The 25068-nt window shown below is 39.9% G+C and overlaps 1 protein-coding gene across 2 annotated transcripts in view; it reads left to right on the top strand.

The window, feature by feature from the left end:
* The first annotated feature begins 1056 nt into the window (after window positions 1–1056).
* The window catches only part of POLR3B (RNA polymerase III subunit B), a 76576-nt gene continuing 52564 nt past the window's right edge, over window positions 1057–25068 (top strand). For both annotated transcript variants that reach the window (XM_080625852.1, XM_080625853.1), the window contains exons 1-12: window positions 1057–1163; window positions 2305–2337; window positions 4809–4865; window positions 4959–5023; window positions 5565–5640; window positions 8283–8383; window positions 9562–9653; window positions 10854–10971; window positions 11990–12098; window positions 19773–19895; window positions 21396–21512; window positions 22006–22140. In XM_080625852.1, the coding sequence (XP_080481978.1) occupies window positions 1092–1163; window positions 2305–2337; window positions 4809–4865; window positions 4959–5023; window positions 5565–5640; window positions 8283–8383; window positions 9562–9653; window positions 10854–10971; window positions 11990–12098; window positions 19773–19895; window positions 21396–21512; window positions 22006–22140 (1098 nt within the window). In that variant the 5' untranslated portion in view covers window positions 1057–1091. The remainder of the gene's footprint in view (window positions 1164–2304; window positions 2338–4808; window positions 4866–4958; window positions 5024–5564; window positions 5641–8282; window positions 8384–9561; window positions 9654–10853; window positions 10972–11989; window positions 12099–19772; window positions 19896–21395; window positions 21513–22005; window positions 22141–25068) is intronic.

The raw sequence follows: 25068 nt of genomic DNA, 5'->3' as shown, positions 1-25068 counted from the left end.
TGTTTTCTATTGTGGAAGTAATCGTGATTTCTGATTATATACTAATGGAGCAGGCTACAGGTCGTTGGACTGAAACAGTTACTTGTTGAGTATGTCCTTAGGTAGAATCACAGAATCATAGAATAGTTAGGGTTGGAAAGGACCTTGAGATCATCAAGTTCCAACCCCCCTGCCATGGGCAGGGACACCCCACACTAAACCATGTCACCCAAAGCCTCATCCAACCTGGCCTTGAACACCGCCAAGGATGGAGCATTCACAACCTCCCTGGGCAACCCATTCCAGTGCCTCACCACCCTCATGAAGGATGTTGCAGCACTGCTATGTGTTGAACTCTTCAGGCTATTTCTATATTCACCTATTATTCACCTATTAGGTAGGAAGCTAAATGGAAGTGATACGAAATGCTGCTACTCTCAGGTTTAACGTGGGCCTTTGTGTCCAGGATGTATGCATGGAGCCCAGACCAAACTCAGCCACCTGTTCATGCAGAATGTGAGCTAAAGCCATGGTTATACATGAACGGGCAAAAACTTTCTGCCACAGGAATTTTAAAAGATCAGTAATGTTTCTTTGCTTAACCTTAACCTGGGGAAGATGAGTAGTCCTGTTAACTGATCTGGGCATCTCTATAGCACTGATACTTGTGGGGAAAGAAAGGTTGTAGATGATCCAGCTGCAGCGCTGAACACTAAGCTTGGAAAGAGACAACAATAATAATTTCTGAAAGCTTTTCTTTGCATCCTAAACATTGTAAAGCATCAGCACCCCACTTGCTCTGTGCCCTCGTGGGTCAGCCTGCTCCCCAGATTCAGAGGGAGACCCCCAAACGCTGACAGGCATTAAAGTCCCCTCCGAGGAGCCAGAGCATCGGGGGAAGAGGAGGCTGGAGAGACCGGGCCGCCCCTAGGGGAGCCCACTACTACCACCTTCGGCCCGTTTTCCTGCTTGTGCCTCTGCGCTCATCCCTCCGGTGCTCCTGGGCCCGGAACGTTCGTGCACCCAGCGGCTGCTGCGGGAGGACGCGTTTGGTTGCCGCACACCGGTCCCTCGCCGTCAGCCTCCGCTGGGGCTTCTGTGCGGGGCTGGGGATGGAGGCGCTGGCGGAGGAGCTGGGGGCCCTGACCCCAGAGCAGGCGGCGGCTCCCGTGAACACGGTGGAGGTTAGCGGCGGGGAAGGGGCGACACGCGTGATGGGGGTCTCCGTTCCTTGGTTTGCCTAGGAGCAAAGAGGCCTCTGGCCTCCGCGGTGTTTCCTTAAAGTTTGAGGATTGCCTGGCGTGGGGATAGGGAGGAAGCGAAGGCGGCTGTGTGTCAGGTTGTTTGGCTGCACTGGGCTCCGTGTGTGCAAAGAGCACGTCAGAAATGGAGCCTAAAAGCCTTGTGCTGCGATTTGCCATGAGTTCCTCTAGCAGCTCCACCGTGAACGACTGTTACACCACGACTACAGCGCTGACATGTGCTTCTGAATGTCAAACTAAAGTGGTGATGATCTGTGAATATTACTGTATGCTCTCTTCCCTGGAGCCAAGTGCTGCAGCCTCCTGCTGTGCCCTCTGGTCCTCCTCACCTTCACCCTCCACCCGCACCCCTCATCTCCAGTGAGGAGTGGGCTCTCCATGCCATGGGGGGTGAAGGTGGGGCTGATGTAAGATGTTCCCAGGGCTCATCAAACAATAGAAGTGGAGGAGAGTCTGTAGGAACCTTGGTATACTTGGACTGCACTTTGTTGGATATCAGACTTTGTCTTGCATCAAACTTTGATAGTTTTGCTAAATCTCCATAGGAGTCAAGGTGCTGGTAGGTTTTACAGACTCATGTCTGCAAGTGCCGCTCTCAGGACTGAGAGGCAGACTCAGGACTCTTGCATGTATTTTGTCGAGGAAAAGTTGTAGCAATTCTTCCCTTGCTAGGGATATAATTTACAGTGTTAACAACCAAAAAACCATTAGTTGTTCTTAAATGAGGGTGTGTTAGTGAGGAATTTTCTAAGAAATATATATTCCCACATAAGTTGCTTTTAGAAAAGAGGATGTCCCGTTGCATCCTGAGTAAATACTGCGTAGTACATATAGCTTACTAAGATGATCCCAGTCATCTCTCTGTTTTGTTTTTACTCATCTAGGTAGGTTTTGCAGTCTTTTTTTTTTATAAATGGATCTGATTTTAAATAATGTTACTGTTTAAAATTGTAATAATAATAACAACAACAACAATAGCAGTAATAAACCAACCCCAAGCTTAAGCCTCTTAGATGCTTGGTCACTCTTTGGAAAGATATTTCAAATTGTTTTTTGTTTTCAGGAAAAATGGAGACTTCTCCCAGCATTTCTGAAGGTTAGTGTTGTGCATGCATTTCATGGTATAAATCTTTCGTCTCCTTTCTAACTTTACATTCCTCTCTTCTAGCTTTTGCTGTTTCCCAGAATACCTGTCCTCACCCGGGTGGATTTTGCTGTTATTTTTTTCTTAATTCCAATACAATTATGGATAAAGTCATTACATAGATAGGTTTCTTGATTAATTTACAGATTAATTTGTGGGGGCATTCTTTTAGATGATTTTTGAATGGCTATTTTCAATGAGCAATGTATATATATATAATGTTTCGAGATCATTTTACTGGCTTGCTGGCACTCAGAGATCATATCATGGTCTTTATAGAAGACTGAGTGTTAAGTTTGTAGTTGTATTTGTCATAGGAATCATATAACTACAGTTCTGGGTTCTGCAAAGGCTTGAATATATGTATATCTTCCCTTGTGAAGTCACAGCCTGACAGAACTCAGATTGCTAGTTTCTTAATTTCAGTGCTACTCATTTAATCTGGTATTAGTTTAAGGCACAGTTCTATAGAAAATGCCATTGGCTGTAATAACAGGACTGACAAACAGTTGGAAGTGAGGGAGGAGAAAGGCAATAATGAGAATTGTATCATAAAGATGATAGGTAAAGTCTGTGGTGTTCATAGGTACCTTCAGGGAATTGCAGCCACCTCTGCACCCACCGTCAGTCTTGAGAAATGTTGCCCGCTTCAGCAAGGTTCTTTTCAGCCTCACTATGTTAATTCCTTTCCTTCCCAGTTTCTTCTTTCTTTACTTCTCTTTTTGTTGTACCCATGAGTGTTTGATCCTGGCAGGAAAACAAAGCTCAAAAGCCAGTTACTGATTGTGTATGTTTTCACTTTGGCTCAGGGCTCTGAAGATGCTTCAGGGCCCTAATGAATCCTGTTTCTGTGTCTCTCCTAGCAGCCACATGGACTTCCATCACACACTTGAGCTAGTGATATTGTCTGAATTCTTGAGACTGTGAAAAAGGGAGGGTTGCTGCTGATTGTGAGGTGCAATTTGCTGTGTGCATTATGCCAAGTGTATCCATCCCACATTACTTCCAGCCAGTGAGCCCTTTGCTACCAGGCTGCTGATGGTGGTCTGGCCTGTCTGTTGCATGTTGATTTATTTATGCCAGCAGTGATACAGTTATACAAAGCTGATGTGATGCATTACAGTTTCTGAAGTGGAGTTTCCTTCAATAAAGCTGTTGAGATCACCTCATTGAAAAATAGAAAGAACTACTAGCCTGATTTCTAATAAATCCATAATATTTTCCCTAATAAATCCATAATAATAAATCTAATATAATAAATCCATAATTAATAAATCCATAATATTTTTCTTACCTATATCATGTGATGTGCAGTGTTGTTGTAAATTAGGGGAAGTCTTATGTGAAGAATTCTGCTCTGGAGTCATTTCTCCTTTGTCTTAACCGATGGAGGTTTCAATGAGAAGCCTTATTTGTCATTCTAAGCTTCCCATTTCCTACTAGTAATTTTAGAATGAACTGTTGCCTACCACGCGAACAACATAAATGTGTCTATATTCTCTACGAAGTTTTAAGTCTTACAACCTGTAATTTGTCATGGGATGTTTCAAAGCTTAAAGCCCTCTGTAAGCACGTAAGCATGTGTCAATATCAGCTAGTGCTCCTTCCTTTTCAAGGCTGGATTTTGCACTGTAGTGAGGATGGTTACACCTTTTATTTCTGCAAATGCCAGTCTGTTAACAAAATGCATGCTTCTCTTAGTATTCCTTCAAGTCAAAAATCTTTCTTCTTTTCTTGAATCCTAGATAATTTTATTTAGTATAATACCCCTTCTTTTGATTACTCTAAATACCTTAAACTTAAATCCTTGAAATGTATTGTATTAACCCATTACCTGGGGGAACTGGGTAATGTTTATTGTGTGATATTACCCCGGGCATGTCCTCTCTCTTCCTGCCTACAAATCAAACTCAGATTTCTTAGGAGTGTCCTGCCCTCCTGTGACTGTTTCCTTGCTTATTGACCTCTTTCACACCCCACTTCTGTTCCATCTCCCCTATTGATTTGCGCTCCCTCTCATTCCTTATGCTAACTGCTCTTGTTAGAGTGCAGGCAACTTCTTTCTCAAGCTGCACACATGGCTAATTATACTCTAAATGCTTAAAATTATTTCAGAATAACAGCAATCTGATAAAAGATTTTCCTTTGTGTTGGCTCTTGTTTGTTTATATGAATTTCAAAGTCTATTGGGTGTTTACTTGTACAGTTGCTGAATTATTTTTCTGACTCAGAAGGCAATGACAGCTCATGGCGATGCCTAGTGTAGAACCAGACTGGTTGTCCAGGCACTTCTCAGAATTTTTTAACTGAAAGAATTTAGCACAGATCCAAAAGTACTTATAAATTCTTGTCTCTTAATTTCTGCCTTGTATGATTTATGTTACTGACACTAATTCTATTTGCTGCATGCGTGTATATTTTAGGTGAAAGGACTTGTGAAGCAGCACATAGACTCATTCAACTATTTCATCAATGTGGAGGTATGTTTTCTTAGTGGGAAGAGAGTGGCTCTTAGTACTCAGAAATGGCACATGATTCTCTTATGTTGTTCTGTTTTTTTTTTTTCCCTCCAGATAAAGAAAATTATGAAAGCGAATGAAAAAGTTACAAGTGATGCTGACCCAATGTGGTATTTGAAGTAAGCATGAAACGATTTCCATATCAATAGTAGCATCCGGTACTGTCTTATGCGTTTGTCATTGGCTATGCTTTTAGGCACCTGTGTAGGTATAAATCAAGAGAATATTTTCCATGGCTTACCTTTTCTTTGGAGTTTCTCTTCTTTTCTATTGAAATATAGGAATATTTAAAGAATAATTATGTGAAGCAGACTAAATAGCCAGCTGGTAACAATACTTTATGTCATGATTTTTCTGTAATTTAATAATCTTGGATGACAGGTGGGAGTTTCTTTTTGTCTGTTTGCAAAGATAACTTGGGGTTTGTTGCATGTGCAATTTAAATCTTAATTTTAGCTAACCAGAACATAGCTCAGATATAACGAGTTACTTTGGGGAACGCATTAGTAACCTACCTTCGTTTATCAAAGCATTTTTCAGTAACATTTCATATTTCTGAAACCTATCAAAAACGTTTTTCAGTATATGTAGAATTCTGCTTCCTGAATTCCCTTAAAAATATTTGCCTCATTGCTCATTTTGGAGCTGTTTGTATTACAGGTACCTCAACATCTATGTTGGTACTCCAGATGTGGAAGAAAGCTTCAATGTGACACGACCTGTATCGCCTCATGAGGTATTAATGTGTGCATCTGTGTTTGTTTGATCTTGGGAATGTCTTGGGTACTAGCTGCAGATAACGTTATTTTGAGTATGTGCATGCTACCTGAGGTGATACAATGCATGACATCATCACAGTAGACAGAAGTTTCAGAGATTTAAACACTGCGTAATAAATTCTTTTATTTTTTAGTTCTTTTTTTGTGACATGTTTGTAGCTGTATTTGGTGTTTCGTGGTAACTGTATCTGAGTGAGTTTCCATGAAAGTGGTGAAAAGTACTTCTCTTGCTTAGTCTTTATGACTCTCCTTATTACAGCTGAAGTCATCACACCACAATGTGGTGTTCTTTGATGGTTTTATTAGCTTCTTTTAAATATTAGCCTTGCTACTGTCTATACCATAGGTCAGTTCAGTCTCCCTTTCCCTCACAGTCTTCTTTGGGAACATACATCTGATTTTTTTCTCATAGTTCTTAACTCTGAGTCAGAGAGCAAACATGAAAACTTTGAGAAAACCCAGGTGGAAGTTGATAAAATTACAAGAAACTGCAGAAGAACATTAGCTTTATGGGTAGTATATTTAACTTCTTTGCACTGCTGTAAGCATGTAGATTAATGAATGGATTGTGTACTTCTGGAATGAAGATGCATGTTGGAGAACAGATGCTGCTGTGAACTGACATCAGAGTGTCTGTTGCTTTTGGAAGGATATAAGGTAGCTTCTTTACGTATAAGGAAGCCATAAACTAAGATAAAGTTTAGACTTTTTAGGATTGCTTCCAGGTATTTGAAGTCATTCAGTTCCCATCAAAGATTGCTCAGGAGTAAAGTACTCCTGTTGCTATCCTTTGAGATTTATACCACTGCAACAGAGGCACTGACAGCTTCTTTTTAGCTTCAGAACAGGAGCTGAGCTTGGAACAAGCCTGCGGCTTGTTGTCAACCTAATAAATCAGTTCATGTATCAGATGCTTTTTATCTTGCTATGTACACGTGATTCGTGAGGTTGAATTGTTTGGTTTTTGTTTTTTTTTTCATGTAGAGTCTTATCATGAAATACATTCTGTCCTTTGGAGAAATTCTGGAAAATCAAGCCATCTAGTGGTGGCTGCCTCTTGTGCATAGCCACGTTTCTGTCTCCAGTGACTTGTCTATGTAATTCTTATTTTGTATCTGTGTCTTGTGTGGACAAAGCACACACGAAGAATCCCAAAGCCTTTATTCCCCCCCCAAGTAATACTAATGAAGCTGTTTAAGTCCCCTTCTCACATAGTTCTTATGGGAGTTTCATGAACTCTTCATACAGATGAATTTAAAGTAATTAGAAAACAGAATTATTCTCAGTTACTTTTAAATTTGATGAAATCGTTGGGAGCACAACAGGACCTAGTTTCTTACAGGTCACAGCTTGAAAACTGCTGGTGCGCATCAGTATTTTATTACTAGAGAAGTAGTTTACTTTTTAATGTGGCGAGAAGGAGCAATGATGTGGTGAGAAAGTCTGCAATGATCGTGGGGCATTTCTTTCCATACAGTTGCATCTTCAATGTACAGCACAATCTTAATTGCCTTTTATTAGTGCATAATGAACACATTGAAAGACTATAGTATCGTAAACGTACAAGTCTGAATACTGATAGATTTATAATCCTGGAGCTCAAAAGTATAGAATGCTCAGTGAGGTTATGAATGGCCTGATGTGCATTGCTCAGATTTATTCAGCAAATGCGATAAACCTTGTCTTTATGACAATAGGCCATACCTTAAAGGCTAGCAAACAGTCAAAGAGTGAGGCTGGGGAGAGCAGATCAGAAAGACTGGATTAGAAATGATTGAGCCTTGAGCAAGGTTATGTCCTGAATATGAATATCTTGCTTCTCTTGCTGTTTGAGGAGTTTTCAAACTAATTCTGGGAATCTTTACAGGAAGTGGTACTGTAGTGAACCTTCTGTAAGACATCTTTAGAAATGGTACCATACATACAGTGAGATTTGCTCATTCTGTTAATAAGGTAGCACACTGTCTGCCTTACTCTCATGTGTTTCTCTCCCATCAAACTTCATATGACAGCACAGCTCTACAGCTGCTGAGAGTCTTCATGCAGAAATGTCCTTGAGCTGAGCACTGCTCTCAGAGCCTGTGACACAGTATGGTCTTTGTGTCAGCTCTGCGGATTAGGCCTATTTGTTTAATTAAACTGTTTAGAAGTTGTACTCTGCAGTGCTGTCCTTTGAAGACAGATCCACTGACTGCTTTTGAAACATGACAGTGTTTGGTGGGTTTTTTTGTTGTTGTTTTGTTTTAAATAGGAGACTTATAGAATCGTAGAATGGTTAGGGTTGGAAAGGACCTTAAGATTATCTAGTTCCAATCCCTGTGCCATGGGTGCGAATGCCTCACCCTAGGCCGTGTCACCCAAGGCTCTGTCAAACCTGGCCTTGAACACTGCCAGGGATGGAGCATTTACGACTTCTTTGGGCAACCTGTACCAGTGCCTCACCACCCTCACAGTAGTCCAGGTACCGTGAAGAGCTTGGTCAAGCTTCGCTTTGCTTGATTTCTTTGAGAATTTACAGGAGACAGGGCAAACATGGAATGTTTTAAGAGAGTCTCTTCAGCTTATAAGCCAACATCTAACCACATGACTGTTCTTTTAGTGCCGCCTACGAGACATGACTTACTCTGCCCCGATTACAGTGGACATTGAATATACACGAGGAAGCCAGAGGATCATACGCAATGCATTGCCCATTGGCAGGTAAGATACTGTATGTCAAGCATCTGGTCCTAGTTTTCATTTGCTGCTGTGCTGGGAAGAGGTTTTACTGCAAAGTAAACATAAGCTAACCTTGCTTCTGTGTTAAAAGAGATAGTGAGCAAATTTTCATGAGCAGCTGTACAAGGTGTGATTGTCAGGTTCTGTTGTAAGATCCTGTTTTGCAAAAGCTTCTGGAAATCACTTTCCTTCCAAAAAAGGGTGATACAAGGACAGATGTTGTCCATGTTTGTACTAATGTAAAACAAAAGAGGGAAATATATGAAAGAATACTGGAGCTGCAAAATGAAAGTAATCATGTTTGCTTTGTAGCCAGATTACTTATTCTTTCATACACAATATGCAGAGATACATCTGTAGAAGGTGAATGGTAAAACCAGTAAGACAAGCATTAGTTTTTCTGCATGAGGTTGAGATCACCTTTAAATTTCATTTGGTTTAGGGTCAAGGCTGAGCTTTAATGGAGAAACATGGAGAACTTTTTACTGATTTTGTTTTCTAAACTCTGTAAAATGACTTGAGGTTATTATTTTTTTCTTTAAGAAATTAGATGTCCTTCTTAACCATACCAAAAATGCAAAATCACTGACAGTTCTAGCTTTAGTGAAAGCAGAATTCCATTTTAAAGGCAATAAAGATGTCAGTCTTTTGTAGACCGAATTTTTAAAGACCAGCCCTGCTGGCTTTAAAGGTCAGTGCCTTACAGAGATTGTTTACTGTGTGACTGTGCATCTTGCTAAAGGTGGAATAGTAGTAGGAAAGAAAAGATGCGTACTTAAGGAGCTACACTTGTAGTGAAATTTTAAGTTTTCATATTAAACAAATATACTTTAATTCTGTTGATAGAACATCATGCACAACAATGCTTTTACAAAGCCAAGCTTCTATAGGTGTAGTAACAGTTTCTTGTTCTAAGTAATTTCTTAAGAAAAGTCTTGAAAAGACCATCTAAATTTGAGTCCTTTGAATTACTTCATGGTGTGTACTAAAGACAAAGAGAAAAGTTCAAGTAAATGCTCATTTTCAACAAAATACATTACCAGTTTCTATACAAAAGACAGTGTTTAAGGAGTTTATTCAGCAAGGTTTTTGTTCAGAATTTGACTTTTCATATTATTCTCTCTGAATCTAAAGTAAAAGCGTATCTGGTTTTCTTGCAGAATGCCTATAATGCTGCGTAGCTCCAATTGTGTTCTTACGGGGAAAACTCCAGCAGAATTTGCCAAACTTAATGAATGTCCTTTAGATCCAGGTACTTTTGCACTCATGTTCTTTTTTTGCCATATGTGGTTTTAGTTTTAAATCTTTTTCAGCATAGACCTACCCCATTGTAATGTTTCATGACACTGTGAAGTCATCATGGGAACTTCTCAACTGTATGCTTGTAACTGGAAGAAATGGGCAGGCTTTTGAAAATAGTAAGAAATGGTTGACAGCATGGAATCTTTGTATGTGCAGACAGTTTTCAACCACAAAAACAATACACCAAAATGCTGAAAAAGTTGACAAATATACATAGTATTGTAAAGTGGTGTGTTATATGGAAAGAGAGATGGAATTTGTTCAGGAAAATGAAGAGGATCAAGGGAGATCTGCATATAATGGTGTACTCCAGAGTGGGAATTCTCATTTACTGTCTTTTGCAAAACAAGAATTATGTGTTACATGATAATATTTTAAATGTAGAGAGGAAATGAAGGGTTATAACAAGCAACTTCTTTGGTTTTTATCTGCTGCCTTTGCAGCATGCACTGGAAATGTGCTGTGCTTGCTTGTGGTGGCAAGATACCGCGACATGTTGTGCTGGACTGGAGGAGCATTAATAGCTACAATTTAAGAGGTGAATCTAACATGGCTTATGTGCGGATTCTTTATATTGTCTTAGATAAACAAGGGCTTAAAATAAATTTTTAAAAGTAATATAAAAGAAATTTATCTCTGGACTACTAGGGAGAGCAAGTCAGTAATTATGGAACACTTTCTTTATTTGATACCAGGCATCTGGAATGGCCAGTACTTTTTTTTGATGCCAGTTCTTTTTTGATATATTCTTCTCACATGCAGTATTTTTACCTAATTTGTAGAACTAACAATTCTGCACCATCTTTTAGTAAGTATGGTTATCTTAAAAGTTTGGGATTTTTTACAGCTTTACAGTTTTTGGTCTGCCTGTGAGTTCTTTCTTTCTAAGTTCTTCCCAAATGAAGTCTTAGATCTCAAATACTATGTGTGAACCTAGCAAAAGTTCTGTTTAGTCTAGTGGTACATTATTTTAGTTATCATAAGTTCCACACAGAGTTGGAACTTTACTCTTGTAAGGGAGAACTTACTCTCCTGTTTTGTCATTTGTGTACTCCCTGTATACTTCTAATAATTTATATTCAAAGGCATAATGGAGGCAAGTAAGGCACAAGGGTACTGACATGCAAAATCCTTCTTTTCCATCAAATAGGTGGCTATTTCATTGTTAAAGGTGTAGAGAAAGTCATTCTTATTCAAGAGCAGTTATCCAAAAACAGAATAATTGTGGAAGCAGATAGAAAAGGCACAGTTGGCGCTTCTGTTACCAGGTATGGTAAATGCCTGCAATTACATACAGAGATAAACACAAAGTTTATTGTTTTATTTTAAGTACCTGTGTAGTTTTCTTTCTAGTATAGTTTTACAGGAAAAAGCTGTAGACATTCAGTTCCCCTCTCTTGCTAGTGCCATTTTGTACACTAAAACATCAATCTCAAAATCAGTTAGTAGAGTATTCCTGCAGAAATCAGTGGGAGTTGCTCGTACACTTGAGGATTCGTCCCAGACTAGAAAAAGCAAGTTCTAATTTTTAACATAGCAACGTGCACTTCCTAATTGATGGTGTTTGTTCTCCTTTTGCAGCAAGTAACATGAAGTTACTGCAGTGGAAATTGGATAGTAACCTTTTGTCTGACCATCTAATTGGTATAAAATCTTTTAAAGGCAATTGAGAAGGAAACAAAAAATCAAGTATTTTTGTACTGAACAAATTATTGAAAACAGCAAGATAGTCTAAATTTGGCCTTTCCTCCTCGTCTAAGTTTTCTCTGTATTTTGTTTGCTTTTTCTTCTTTGAGCTACATGCTGGTATAAGGTGGTTATTGTCACTGTTCAGTATGAGGGCTGTTTTTATTTCTCCAGAAGCCTCTCTCACGTGTCTCCTAGCCTAGCTACTTTACTGTTCCATAGTAAACCTAGATGAGGTTAAATGTGCAATACAGGGTACTGTTATATCTCATTACTGTTATTGCTTCAGTACTTGTGCACAGTATGAGCTTGCTGATTATATCCAAGTCGATAATAAAATCATGCAAAGATGATTTTGAAAAGTACAGGCTTCTACTTTCTTAAGTCAAATATTGACCTTCCCCATCACAGGTGATAGTACCCTTTTGGCTTGGAGTTACAGGGTGATTCCTGACTGTTCTAACGTAGTTTTTAGAAGAGGAGATAGTGGGATTAATTCAGCTGCAAGATTGGTCAAGCTTGATAGGTCTTATAGAGGAGATTCTAGAAGTGTCAGTGTAAGCTTTGTTGGATGTATGTTGATTGTTTTTTTAACTTCAGTTCCACTCATGAGAAGAAGAGCAGAACAAATCTGGTTGTGAAACAAGGAAGATTTTACCTGAAGCACAACACTCTGTCAGAAGATATTCCCATTGCTATCATATTTAAGGTAATACAACTGTTATATTTAAGGTAATACAACTGTTGGTTTGGAAAGGAAAGAAAAAGAAAAACAACCCAAACTGTGCTGTAGCTGAAGAATGAAGATTGGCAGCAGCTCTCTGATGTTAATACATACAGAAGGACTTGGCAGGGCTTAGGGAATGCAAGCTTTTTTTCCCTGGAAAAAATCCTTATTGTACAGCAAAAGGAGAAAAAGCACTGCATTTTTCTGCAAGGAGAGCATTGGTGTGCCAGGACAAATGCCTGCTACCACCTTACTGCTTTGTAAGGTCCCTCGGCACCACTGTCTGTGCTCCTATTGCTACAGAAAGAAGGGTTTTGGTTTCTTTTGTTATGAGTTATGTTGCAAACTTGTGTTAAGGCTCTTCATTTCTGGTTTTGGTCCCCACCACTTCCAACTTGTGGACTGCTCAATATCATTTGTTTTAGATCTGGGGACATAATGTAGCCATGAGGTCATTATACATGACTTCCAGTCATAACTGTAAACAAAACTGATGGCCTTTGGGGAAGTCTTGCAATTCTTAGACCTATTCCTAAGTTTTTTAAGACAACTAGTGAGGCTTGCATATCTTGGCAGTTTACTTCCTTCCTCTGTGAATGATCTCTGCCTCAGTCAGAACACTTCAGAATCCCTGTTCAATTCAGGAACAGTCACTTGTTATTTTCAGTGCAGTGAATATCTGGTTAGTTATCTGAGCTTTGAAGTGATCTCCAGTGGGACTTAAAACAGCCTGTGGGAGGCATCTACCCCTGATTCTGGGCAAGAACTGAGGAGTATTTCACCTGCCAGCATAGCTGGTGGTCATGTCTTGGCCCTCATTGCCTGTGAAACTGCTACAACTGCTTTCTCTTGCTCTCTGCTTCTCTTTCTCATTTTAATTCACCCAAGGGTGCCCATAACTGAAGGCGTAATGGTGACTTCTGCCTAGCTGCCCGATAGAACTGGAAGCAGACAGGTAGCCCACCTGTATGTGGTATCAAACGCATGGGCTACATCCAGTGAAGATGATGGGTGGACGTGCACTGTCCAGCTGCTGCAGAAGACAGTAGAGCATGGCCAGGCTTTAAGCTAGGACCTTTCCTCCTAGGGGTTGATAACTTCTTCCTGTCCTATAGGCTTCACTGCTGCCTGTGGATTTGCAGCCTGGTGCACTGTGTGTGCAGAAGGAAATGGGTGGCAATCTTGGAGGCACTGTTCACATGGAAGATGGCTTAGGGCACTAAAATGCTTCTGACTGGATCTAGCAACCCATAGAAGTAAATCCTATAGCTTCCTTTTCATTTTAGCTGTTTACAGCACGGGAAGTTTGGAAGGTGGTAGTCGCTCGAGGAATTAAATTGCCAGGAGAGGGCAGCACTTACTCACAGCATCCAAACAGTTTCTGCCAGCGGGGCTGATTTGTTGGCCTTGGCAAGCGCAGACTTTTCTGTATTACCACAGCTCTTTAGCTGATTGAAAATTGTAAGAATCGGCTTTCTTGTAGAAAGTGCTTTGGGGTTTGTACTTGAAAATAGTTTAAGAATTGGATTTAGACTTGAGAAACAAATCTGTTATCTCTGTTTAAGCTGGTCACTTCAAGATGATCGCTTGGGGGAGATCATCTAGTTTTAGTGACCAGTGTTAAAGGAGGTTGAGAAGTTATTGTGAACAGAAATGCACATAAAAGCGTCAGGATTAAGTTCACAACTTTTCCTTTGCAGGAAAGTGTTAATGTTGCTCCCTTTGCTGGAGTACCAACCAGCTGGATTCCACCTTCCCTTACAGACTTTTATTACATTTTGTCACCCCCTGCTGGTATAGATAAATACCTGCTCACACAAGAGTAACTGCTCAGGGTTATTAAGTCTGAGGAGGTGGTTGTTGGGTTTTTTTTAAGCAGCGTTGTACTATTTGATCACCTTCCGGTAATGCTTCCTATAATTGTTCCCTGTCTATATTTTATATTCTATACCATGTTGCATTATTTTTCATTTATTGAATAAAGGGTTACAGTTGTTAGAAGCTCTTTGCTGTAGTGCCTTTAAAGATTTCTACTCATTTAATCCAATAGCAAATTAGCTGCACCCACTTCAGCTATTCTTAATGTTCCGTTCTTGACCGGCACTTAACTGTACTCATGAGTTCTTACTTTGTTTTTAATGACATGGGAACTTTAGGGATCTTCTGTCCACTTTTGATGAGTGTCCAGCTGGAAACTAAAAATCACAGATAGGCTTTTCAATGGATTCTTAGGCAGGCACCAGCCTCTGATCTTTCTTGGGCATTGCTATAATGCAGTATTACTTTGTTGTATTTAAGTACTAAAAGCAAGGTTACAAATGCTACAGCTCTGAAACTAGAAAACCCCTAACTTAGGGATCCCTGTATAGCCTGAGCTCTCTCACATAGTAGTATTATGCATAGGGGATTTGTTGCAAAAGCAACAAGAATAGTTCCCTTCTGCTGACACCAAGCCTTGGGCATAAAGCATGGGAGTTCCTCATTACTAGTAAGTGCTGTGATTCTTGTTATGTAAGGACACACATCTGCAAGGGTCAAAGTTAAGCTGTACAGACGGTATAAGGTCTGAAGTTTTGGTTGCCTTTGCATCCTTAGCTTTTACGATAACAAGTGCTTTTATAATCTCCAACTAAAAAAATAAAGGGAGAAAGCAATGACAAAAATTTCCTCCCAGAGCAGCATTCAGGCTGCAACCGAGTTCCACAGACCTCAGTGTTTTGACTAAGAAAATGGCTAGCGATTGATAGACGGCTGCTATCCGGTGCAAGGGCCATCTAGAGGTGACAGTTTTTTCAGGGGCTATCTGAGAGTCAGTGGGAGAAGACTGGGCAATTTTGGATTGTCTTTCTAATCGCACTAGCTTTAAATGGCCCAGTGTCCCTCCAAACGACTTAGGATGTAGATCTGGTCCAGAAAATCATTGTAACTTTATAGAAAAGAAAGCAAGTATTGGAGATGTATGATCCAATGTGGATTTAGAGCTACTGCAACTGTAAAGTGAAAGTGTAGTAATAGCCCTTAGACATCTTTGTCAAAATCAAGGGCTATGAAGTAGAAAGCATTACAAACACTACCTGCTGACAGAGCTGAGGCCTAAAATTCATAAAGAGCTTGCTAGACTAGATCTAAGAGCACTGTTGTGTTTCTGGCGTGAGTCATGGACACAGCTGCAAGGGCAAGACCTGGGCATACAGTGCTCTCATCCTACATTTTCTTTCCTGGTGAGGAAGGAAATACAGGCATGTGAGCTGTTGGGAGGGGTGGAGTAGTGTGGGTCTAGAAGTCTGTTGGTCTGGATAGGTGTGAAGGGGGTCAGGACTGTGTGGGATCACACTAAAGGGTGTATCTGCCTTGCCCTTGTCTTTTCTAAACTGGAAGCTTGAATGACTTTGTTCTGCTGCTTTGCTTTTCTGCCGTTCAGACCTGTAAGGATCTTTGTGATAGATGTATTTGTAGATTTAACAGCTCGTTGTGGTTTTGTGAAGTTTACCACATTAACACAGCTAACTGAAATTTGATAGGCTACAAATGGCATTCTAGGACAGACTAGAAGTGTCTGCTCCTCAGGTGTGGGGGAGTTAGTGCTTTGTTGCTGTGCTAGCTTAAATATGTTTCCCCTAACCTTTCTTCTTGAAAGTGACAGAAGTATTTGTGCAGCCCCCGTATATGTAACTGAAGTTTTTGGTTTGAAATAGTGACATAAATTGAACAGTTTTGCCCCCAAAGTATGTATTTGTTGAGGTTTCTAAAGGGCTGTTAGCTGCCTTGTAATGGGAAGTAGGCACAACTAATATGTTTCCTGTTCGTGGTGTAGCACTGCTTCATTAGTTAATACACACATGCAACCAGAATGGTATTCAGGGTGTTCTGAGTTGACTTGCAACCCCAGGAGATCTTTACTTTAGCTGTGTGTCAGTTGTGCGCAGGTCATAGGACTGTGTGAACATTGTGGGGTTTTAATACGTCAGGCTATGAGTTACACACGCTTTACCTAGGGGCTTAAACGGTTTTAGATAGCAGTGAGCATTAGAGGAGATGTGGAATATTTGTGTAGTACTTAAGGTGTTTCTATCCTGAAAAACATCAGGGTTAAAGGTGAGGTAATGCTGCTGCTTTTGCAGGCAGCTCCCTACATTGCAAGGAGTTAGAGCTGTTTTAAGGTAAGGGGTATTTCTTTTTTTGGGTTTGTGATCTTGATTCAGTCGGCTTGAGTGTGTCCTGAGAGGTGATGTAAATGGAGGTTGCGTGCTGCACCAAAACTGGCTGTGGAAAAAGAAAGTGTAAGTAACCTAAGGGGACTTAAAAGTTGAATTTTACGACCTGAATTGCTAGGTGAAGTATCTTTAGTTTATGTGGGAGCTATAAAGAACTGCACTAGGACCTGCGGCAAAAGATTTGAACAGGGGGTCAAGTTTCATTTTTACAAATGAAACCTGTGTCTTGGAGCTGTTAAGATGCAGCTCTAGAAGAAGAACTGAATGGTGGTCTTACATGATCCACAGAATTACGGGTTCCCATGGTTGCGGTTTCATAGCTCGTAACTTTTGAATTATGAAAGCTCCAGACCAATTCTGTCTGTGATGTCAACCTTGAACTTCCCTGACATCTTTTTAATCCAGTCATCTGCCTGTCTCCATTCTGTAATTTAGCCTGATGGCCTGCAGAACTACATTCTAGGGAAGTGCCATGGAAACGCCCAGATATCATCATTAAGACACGAACTGGGGGAGGAAGAGCCGGGCTCACATTCTCTTATGTGCTGTCTCTGATATGCACATGTGTGTGCACACACACAGTTTGGGCAGCAGGAACCTCCCCAGTCCTAGGAAGTGGCTGACCCCATTTGGACTGCTTTTCCCTGCTTGAACTCAAGGGTGATCTGAATGTTTGCTTTGATTTGTCTGCCTTCTGTCCATCGACTACTAGTCTTCCAGCCATGCTCTTCAAAAGCCTGTTACCGTCTCCTTCCTCATCCTTTCACTGCTAATGTTATCCCTTTGCAGTGTCTCCCTCCCCTCCCCCCGTAAAATCATCCCTTTGTGACATTGCCTTCCAATGAAAAATAAACAAGACATCTTGTCTCCTGCTTTGCTTTTATGTTAATTCCCTTTCCCTTGACTTTGTCCTGGGAGCATGAGCACTGTAAGCATAGGACCCATTCCTACTTGGCATGTACTCAGTGTTTCTGTAACACAAGCAATAACTCAGGAATATTTTGCTCCTGTCCTTTTGTGATGTTACAGACTAATTTCAAAGTCCTTTTTTGGTTTGGTTTGGGTTGGTTTTTTGGGGTTGTTTTGGTTGTTGTTTTGTTTTTTCTTTTTTAGAATTGCAGCTTCAGAGCCAAATTTACTAAAAAAGAAAGTGTCAAGATTACAAATCTGTCTGATACCGGCGTGGGCCTGTTGCTTGCCCTGTTAGTATTGCATGTAGGTGGATTTGTGTGTGCAGCTCTGCCCATGATTGTTGAAAGTACTGGGGAGAGAAAATAGGTTTACTTTTAGGCTATTGTATCAGCATATCTTTTTCAGTCATTTCCCTAAGCTTTTAGTCATTACTCATAAATTAAATTCCCCCAATTTGCACTTATTTAACAGTACAACGTACGTTGTTTAATGACAGATCCCACCCTTTCTTGCACACAAATTCAGAATTCTCAAGTGAGTTTGCTGCTGCAGAGTTCAACAAGAAAATCTATGTGTGCATAATGATATGTCCTATTCTCATCTTGTTGTCAGACTTCCGGTCAGAGAATTCATCAAGTTAGAAGAAATAATCAACCCTTTTTAATTAATTGTGGCTTTCAGGTTTTTTAATGGGTGGAAAAGCAAAGTAAAACTGCACATTGACTTCCTGTCACACACACTTGCTTTGTTCACTTCTTACGTGACTCTTACAATCTGGTTGCCATCCAAAAATTAACTCGATAGGCAGAAATAGGGTGATATTTATAAGTTTTAGATAAATTTACTCCTGGTATGTGTGCCTGGTATGGCACAAAGATTCCCTTAATTAAATTTTGTTCTTCTGCAGGCTAAGTGCAATAATTGTATGAGTCCAGTTGTGGTTCCTAAACTGGTTTGCTGGTCAGCAAGTCCTAAACACATAGAAAATGACTATTGTGAAGCTTTCATACCTCTGTGGAGTTTCTGGGTCTCAGGTCATGAGGGATTTTGTTAACTACTGTGTGACCTTATTTAAAAGGGTAAGGAAGAATAAAAATGTTGAAAAATAGAGATCTGAACTACAGTAAGATCACTTGGGAAAATTCTGGCACTGAAAAGACCCTTGAGATCAGAGGGGTTACTACTTAGTGGGAGCAAACTACAGTGAACTTTCATCTGGTGAAGTAACTGTATCTTGATTTGGCACTCAAGTCTGCCTGAGGTGGTGGAATTGTGATCTGTGCTTTGCACTAAAATGAGAATGTTTTCACACTGCACGTGTGCTACTTTTGCACTGCTTTTCATTTCTAATAAGCCACATGGTGAACAGGCAGAGTTTGAAGTTAAAGGGACTTCAACCAACCACTTTGTTGAAAAAGAAAGCAGAAATGAAAGAAAAAAAGAAAACAAATAGCTGGATACTTCACAATTAGAGCAAGAGTTTTGTAAGGGGATAGTGCTAGCTAGGTGCTAAGCAAAATGGCACCCAATGAAGGCAATAAGAAGGGAAGGTATTTGGGCATTTTTGAGGAAAATGTGACTTTTTGAGGCACTGCCAGTTTTTAATGAGAACCAGAGTATGAGGGTCTACATAGGCCATGATTTACAATGGTCTTTGTGGCAGCCAGCTTGAGGAATAATATGAATGCAAACGTAACTTCCTCACAAAGTTCTGAGGAGCATATTCCCACTCAGCCAGAAGAGGTTTAGTGAGATTATTCCATTTCTTGATATGGCAGAGCTCCAGGCAAATGTGTGAAGGAGGGAGCTTTAGCACCATCTGGAATCCACAAAGGCCTTCACTGCTGGCTGCCACCTTGAAACACTTACTGATAGAGATATTTTTCTAAACCTGTTAAGCGCTTTCTTAGTTTATTAAGCTTTTTCTGCAGTATAAAGTCTAACAAGGTGTCCAAGGATCAGTGAAATAATAGGATGGCTTTCAAGAGGAATTGTGTAGTGAAGTCATCCTCTAAATGCAGAGAGCTGCAAAGGAGGTAAATTGTAAATATTTCCCAAATAGAACATGCTGCTTAGTCAACTGAGTTGACAAAATTGCCTGTGGTAAGAGACCATGTGTAATCTTCTAAGAAATTTCACCTTCCTTTATTTATTATAGATTCTTACTTGGTTTTCATTGTTGCATGTGTAAAGTTGTTAATACCTGGTATTTATTTATTTTTCTTCAGAAAAAATAAATTTTTTAAAATTTATTTTTCTTCAGAAAAATAAATAGGGTTTAATTTCTGTCAGTGAGGGGAAAATAGCTCTCCAAAAAGTATGTGTGTGTTCTTGCTGCTTATCAAGAGTTCCATTTAGCGTTCTTCCGTAGCTAGAATATGTGCTGCCAGTGCCAGATGGCACAGTTTCTTAGAGAAGAAGTAGCTCTTGCTTGGTAGTAATGCAGACAAACAATACCAAATTAGCATAAGCAAATGTCAGTGAGTTAACATAAAGCCTGTGCTATTTCTGTCTTTTCTTCTTTTCCTAGGCCATGGGTGTTGAGAGTGACCAAGAGATTGTACAGATGATTGGCACAGAAGAGCACGTGATGGCTGCATTTGCTCCTAGTCTGGAAGAATGCCAAAAAGCTCAGATTTTTACCCAGATGCAGGTGTGTCTTTTCACATGGCCAGAGGCCATAAAAATCTAAAGACAGTGGGTATTGACCACTTTGCTGTGTCAGCAATCGACATACACTTTGTGTTTTGTGGTTTCTTTTTGGGGGGTATTTTAAGCTGAGGGTTTTAAAGGGGACAGGACCTGTCAAAAGCGAAGCTTTTCTATCATTGCCCAAGTGAGAAAAAAATCCAAAGTCAAGAAATGGTTCAATTTCAGAAACCCAGGGTTGTGTTTTGTAATGTATAGGACAAGTAGTTGATGTCCATAAGATTATGGGGTTTTGTTGAGGACAGTTCCTATTTTTTAAGAAGTAATTGCATGCCCCGTTTCACAGAAGCCTCACTGTTGGGATATGACCATTTCATCGACAGTAGATGTTCTTCTCCAATTCTGATTTCTTGTATAAAGTCCACAATAATAGCCACCTTCCATCCTACTAAAGATTTGCAAGAATTCTCTTCAGGTCACGTGTACTTTTATAATTAGCCTGAACACAGGCCATTTTTCTGGCAGCATTTCCATCATGTACGTATTAATCTGCTAGGAGATTAGTCTTGTTTCTGCTATTTCATTGTAAACTTTATCAAATCTTCCCATGTGTAATGTTGAGTGTTGTAAAGTGAACATCCTTCTAGTTCGCCTCTTTTGGGGCTTTTCAGGGATAGAGGTAGTGTCAAGGCCTCCTAATTCAAAGTCATAAGAGTAAAATGATGATGCTGGAGGAACATAGGGAAATGTGAAGCATCCAGGAAAATAGGAAAAACAGAAATACAGAAGTTGCTCTGTGCATGAAATGTCAAATTAAATGAAAGTGAGCTATATGTGGAAGAAGGTAACAGATGGAAAGGATAGCCTGTTATTTAGTAGAGAGGGTAGTTCTTTGACGTAAGGGGCATGGCTTCATTTCCGGGCAGTAACTTCCTGTGTGGACCTGAATAGTTTCTTTCACTCATCTGATCCTGAATTCTGCAGATTGATTCCATTTCTTGGACAACTGACAAGAGAATAAGAATCCATTAATCATTGTACTCTTTGAGACAGATGTAGGTACCAAACAGCAGCGTTTGTTCCTATTAAACAGTGAGTGCCACCTCACAGTTTAATATCTGAATGAAAATTAGAAAGTACACAAAAGAAAGGTGGAAAGTCAAATTGAATCAACTAGGCATCTCTGAAATTTCTAGAATCCTTTTTCCTATCTCTGCGATCTCCTTTCTTTTAGTATTTTAGTATTGCTCTTCCACTGCTTCACATTCCATTTGCTAAGCAACATGTTATATATTTAATTATAATCAATTGTGTAAATTTTCAAGATTTTTTTTTTTTTTATTGGCCTCACTTACATGTTTCATATTTTGCTCTTTGTTTGGAGTTTGCATCATCTGTGGAAAGGGATTGTATGGACTGATGAATGCATACAGATCTCCATGCATGTGCGTATTTGCATAGGTTACAATTCTAACGTTGACTCGTTAATTCCCACCGTTGGCAGGCACTGAAGTACATTGGAAATAAAGTACGAAGGCAAAGGATGTGGGGAGGCCCAAAGAAAACAAAGATGGAAGAAGCACGAGAGCTGCTGGCATCAACTATTCTGACCCATGTTCTTGTATGTAATGTTGGATTGGTTTTTTAAAACTGGTGTAAATTTGCATGTGTTTTTTATGGTGTGAGCTTTGTTGGCAGGGGAAGATGTCTTTGAATGCTTAGTAGCTGAGATAAAGTAAATCATCCTCAAAATAAAGGGAAAGATTAGAATTGAGTCAAAGGTAATTTTTATGTTTATGAAATGCTGTACGATAGAACTACCTATCATACAATGCATTTTTTTCTGCATAGCCAGGCATATCAGCTGTTAGTTCAGGTTCTTATTCTCATGATCTATACCTTTATTCAGATTTGTTTTCATTTACTATCTGTTTCCATGTCATTAATGTATATTACTTTCAGCCTTTTTTAAGAACATAACGTGCACAAATCCTTTTTCCAACTCCTCAGTCAGTCAGATTACCCACTGATGTAAATGGATATGTTTGTCTGAGTAAGAACTAAGGAACTGATCCTGAAACAACAGTAAGGTTTCAGTTTTGTTTTGTTTACAGGTGAAGGAATTCAATTTTCGTGCCAAGTGCATATACACAGCAGTGATGGTGCGCAGAGTAATTTTGGCTCAAGGAGAAAATAAAGTAGATGACAGAGACTACTATGGAAATAAACGTTTGGAGTTGGCAGGGCAGGTGAGTTTTTACTTAAGAGTGAGTTTTTACTTAAGAGTAAGCTTTTCTTACTATCTGCTTTTAAAAGATGCAAAATACGGAGCTGTCCTGGGTTCAGCAGCAGCAGTCACTTTTTCTCCTTCTTAGTAGCTGGTGCAGTGCTGTGTTTTTGACTTTCGGCCTGGCAATAATACTGATAAAACTGATGTTTTCAGTTGCTGGTCAGAATGTTTACTCTGACCAAGGACTTTGTGAGTCTCATGCTCTGCCAGGGATGGGGGGAAGCCAGGAGGAAGCAGAGACAGGACACCTGACCCAAACTAGCCAAAGAGGTATTCCATACCACAGCATGTCATGCCCAGGATGTAGAACTGAGAGTCCCCGGAAGGGCATGCTCTCTGCTCTGTCGGGCTCATTTTCAGCAGGTGGTATCATATTCTCTTCCCTTGTTATTTCTCTTACCATTATTATTACTATTGGTAGCAGTAGTGATTTGTGTTATACCTGAGTTACTGGACTGTTCTTATCTCAACCCATGGGAGTTACATTCTTTCGATTCTCCTCCCCGTCCTTCCAGGAGCAGATGGTAGAAAGGGGTGGGGGGGAAGTAGACTGTGTGGTTCTAATTTACGTCTGGGCTTAAACCACGACAGGAGCATCCCTGTCTTCTTGACTGAAGTGGTTTTCCTCTCATTTTATTTTTGTTGGGTTTTTTTCTGTGTTGACTCAGAGATATGCTTCCCTGATTAAGACTTAGAAATTATATCCTCATTTCTGTGTTGCGTCTTTATACCATATGAATGGACAGAGCAGTGTAAATACGGTACTCATCGTAACAATGTTAGTGCCAAAAAGGCAGCAGTGAGATCCAGTGTCCCTGCAACTATGCAACTGGGTAATAGAATAAACTGGAGCCAAGTAGGTGCCTGCCTGTCAGCTCTAGGCTCTCCCACTATGGGGAACCCAGCTTGTGTAGCAGCTCACAGAACAACCACTCAAGCCTCCTGTAATTTGCAGATTGCTTATTTGTTGTCATCTGCTTTTCTGGTCTCTAGAGCAGCATGAATTAACAGAATGGTTTAAAGTTGACTTAAGCAGCTAAATGAAAGTGGATTGTGTGGACTTCTCTGCTTGCAGAATTTTGGCACTGAAGGTAGAAGCAAGAAAGGGCTGTGAAGGAGAGAATGGTTTGAGGTGTTTGATGGGCAATGTTCTTTTCCAGAGAGCATGGCAGTTCACAGCTGTTGACCAAATTATGTTCTCCTAATGCAGTGGGAATTTGCCTATCAGGTGAAGGAACTGCTTTGTTACCATGGCATGGATTTTTCATTTCTATGTGTGGCTATTTGATTAACTAACTTAGGTTAGGATTGGACTAATTTACTGTGCTCTGATTTAACTTAAGTTGGAGTTTTGGCAGTCAGTATCATCTCTGGTTATTGATCATGCATGCATCAGAACCTTGGACAAGTATACATAATGAACCAGGTTGGTGAAACTGCATCTCTGCTCTCCCCATGGTTTGCATTGGGATTTCTGTTGTAGCACAAGTAACAATATGCATTCGTTTTTGTTTGTATCCAGTGGGAATTCTCATCTTCTTTTACTTTTTAAGATGTGTGATTGTGTATTGTCTCATGCTCCTATTCACCTTCCCACCCTGCCCTGTCCTCCTTGCACGCACGTGAACACACACACAGAGTGCATAGTCATTTCAGAATAAAAACACATGCTTTGCTTCCTAGTTCTCTAAAGGAACTAAGATGACGCTCTTGAACACACTCTAAGCACAAATACAAGGGGGAAAAAGACCCCTCTTAACCTATTGGGGAAAAAAAATCCTTTCTTGAAAATAATACGTTTACTGTTCATCAAACTTCCGTGCTGAAGCAAGACATATTTGTAAAGATGAGTGGTAAGAGGACATTAGTGCAATATTCTAATGGAGCAATTATTTTAAGCTGTAATGGATTTATTTGGATTCTGGTGTAATGTTGTTGCTGTAGTTCAGTATGACTGTAATCAGTAAAATTAGTTGTTGCTTTGTCATCGTATTGTTCTTATTTAACTGGATTGAAGGAGTAGTTTGGTTTTTCCCAATATTTTTAGAGGCAGAAGGTAGAGCAGGTAAAAGGTTTTCTGCAAGCTGTATGAAAAAGGCCTCTGCTTGCACAGGTGTTAAGAACTAAAGTCCTTTTAAATTAACTGGGAAGAGGTTTTAAATGTAGAGGATCATCATAACAAAGCCCGTGCATATTTTTTCTGCGTCAAGGAGAGCTATGCTGGGGCGTGCTTGTGGTGTGGTGTGTTGTAATGCTTGATTAAGAGTAGTTCTGGCTCCCCTGTGATATTTTAAAAGCTCATTTCAAGCTGAACACTTTAATTCCTCTCTGCCACGTTATCAGTGTAATATTAATTTGATTGGATTACAGACTATAAAGTGTAGAGATTTTTTGCTGGTTTCTAAATGTCTGTGTTTAGCTAAGGTTGCATGGGTAAGATAATTGGTGCAGGGTTTTTTTTTGGGAGGGGAAGTGTTCTGTTTTGAGGGGTTTTTTAATGCCAGCATGTTCCTGGAATAAAAATCCTGTTGATTTAAAATTTGAATAAAGGCAGAAAAAAGATTCCCATGTGAGGAGAAAAACATAGCGGTCTAAACAATGTAAAGACATAAAAGGCATTGTGTTTATAAAAATGTGTGAAAACAATAGCTGCTAATTTCACACCCCATGGGACAAGAGAGTACGAAATGTGCTTTAGCTTTAGATAACAGAGTTGTATCCACTAGCCAAGCTGGTTTACAGAGCTTTCTCTTCATCTTTCTGCCACTAGAGGCTCAGTAGGCCAGGTGCCAGCTGAGGTGTTAGCAAAACCTACCGAATTCAGGCTTAATCTTTTCACCTACCTTTTCTCTTTCCTTAATGTGTTCATTATTTGCTAAGCATTACT

The sequence above is a fragment of the Psittacula echo genome (assembly GCF_963264785.1).
Source record: "Psittacula echo genome assembly, chromosome: 1".
Classification (NCBI taxonomy): Eukaryota; Metazoa; Chordata; class Aves; order Psittaciformes; family Psittacidae; genus Psittacula; species Psittacula echo.
Note: the sequence above shows the minus strand (reverse complement) of the source record. Positions and strands in the feature narration are given on the sequence as shown.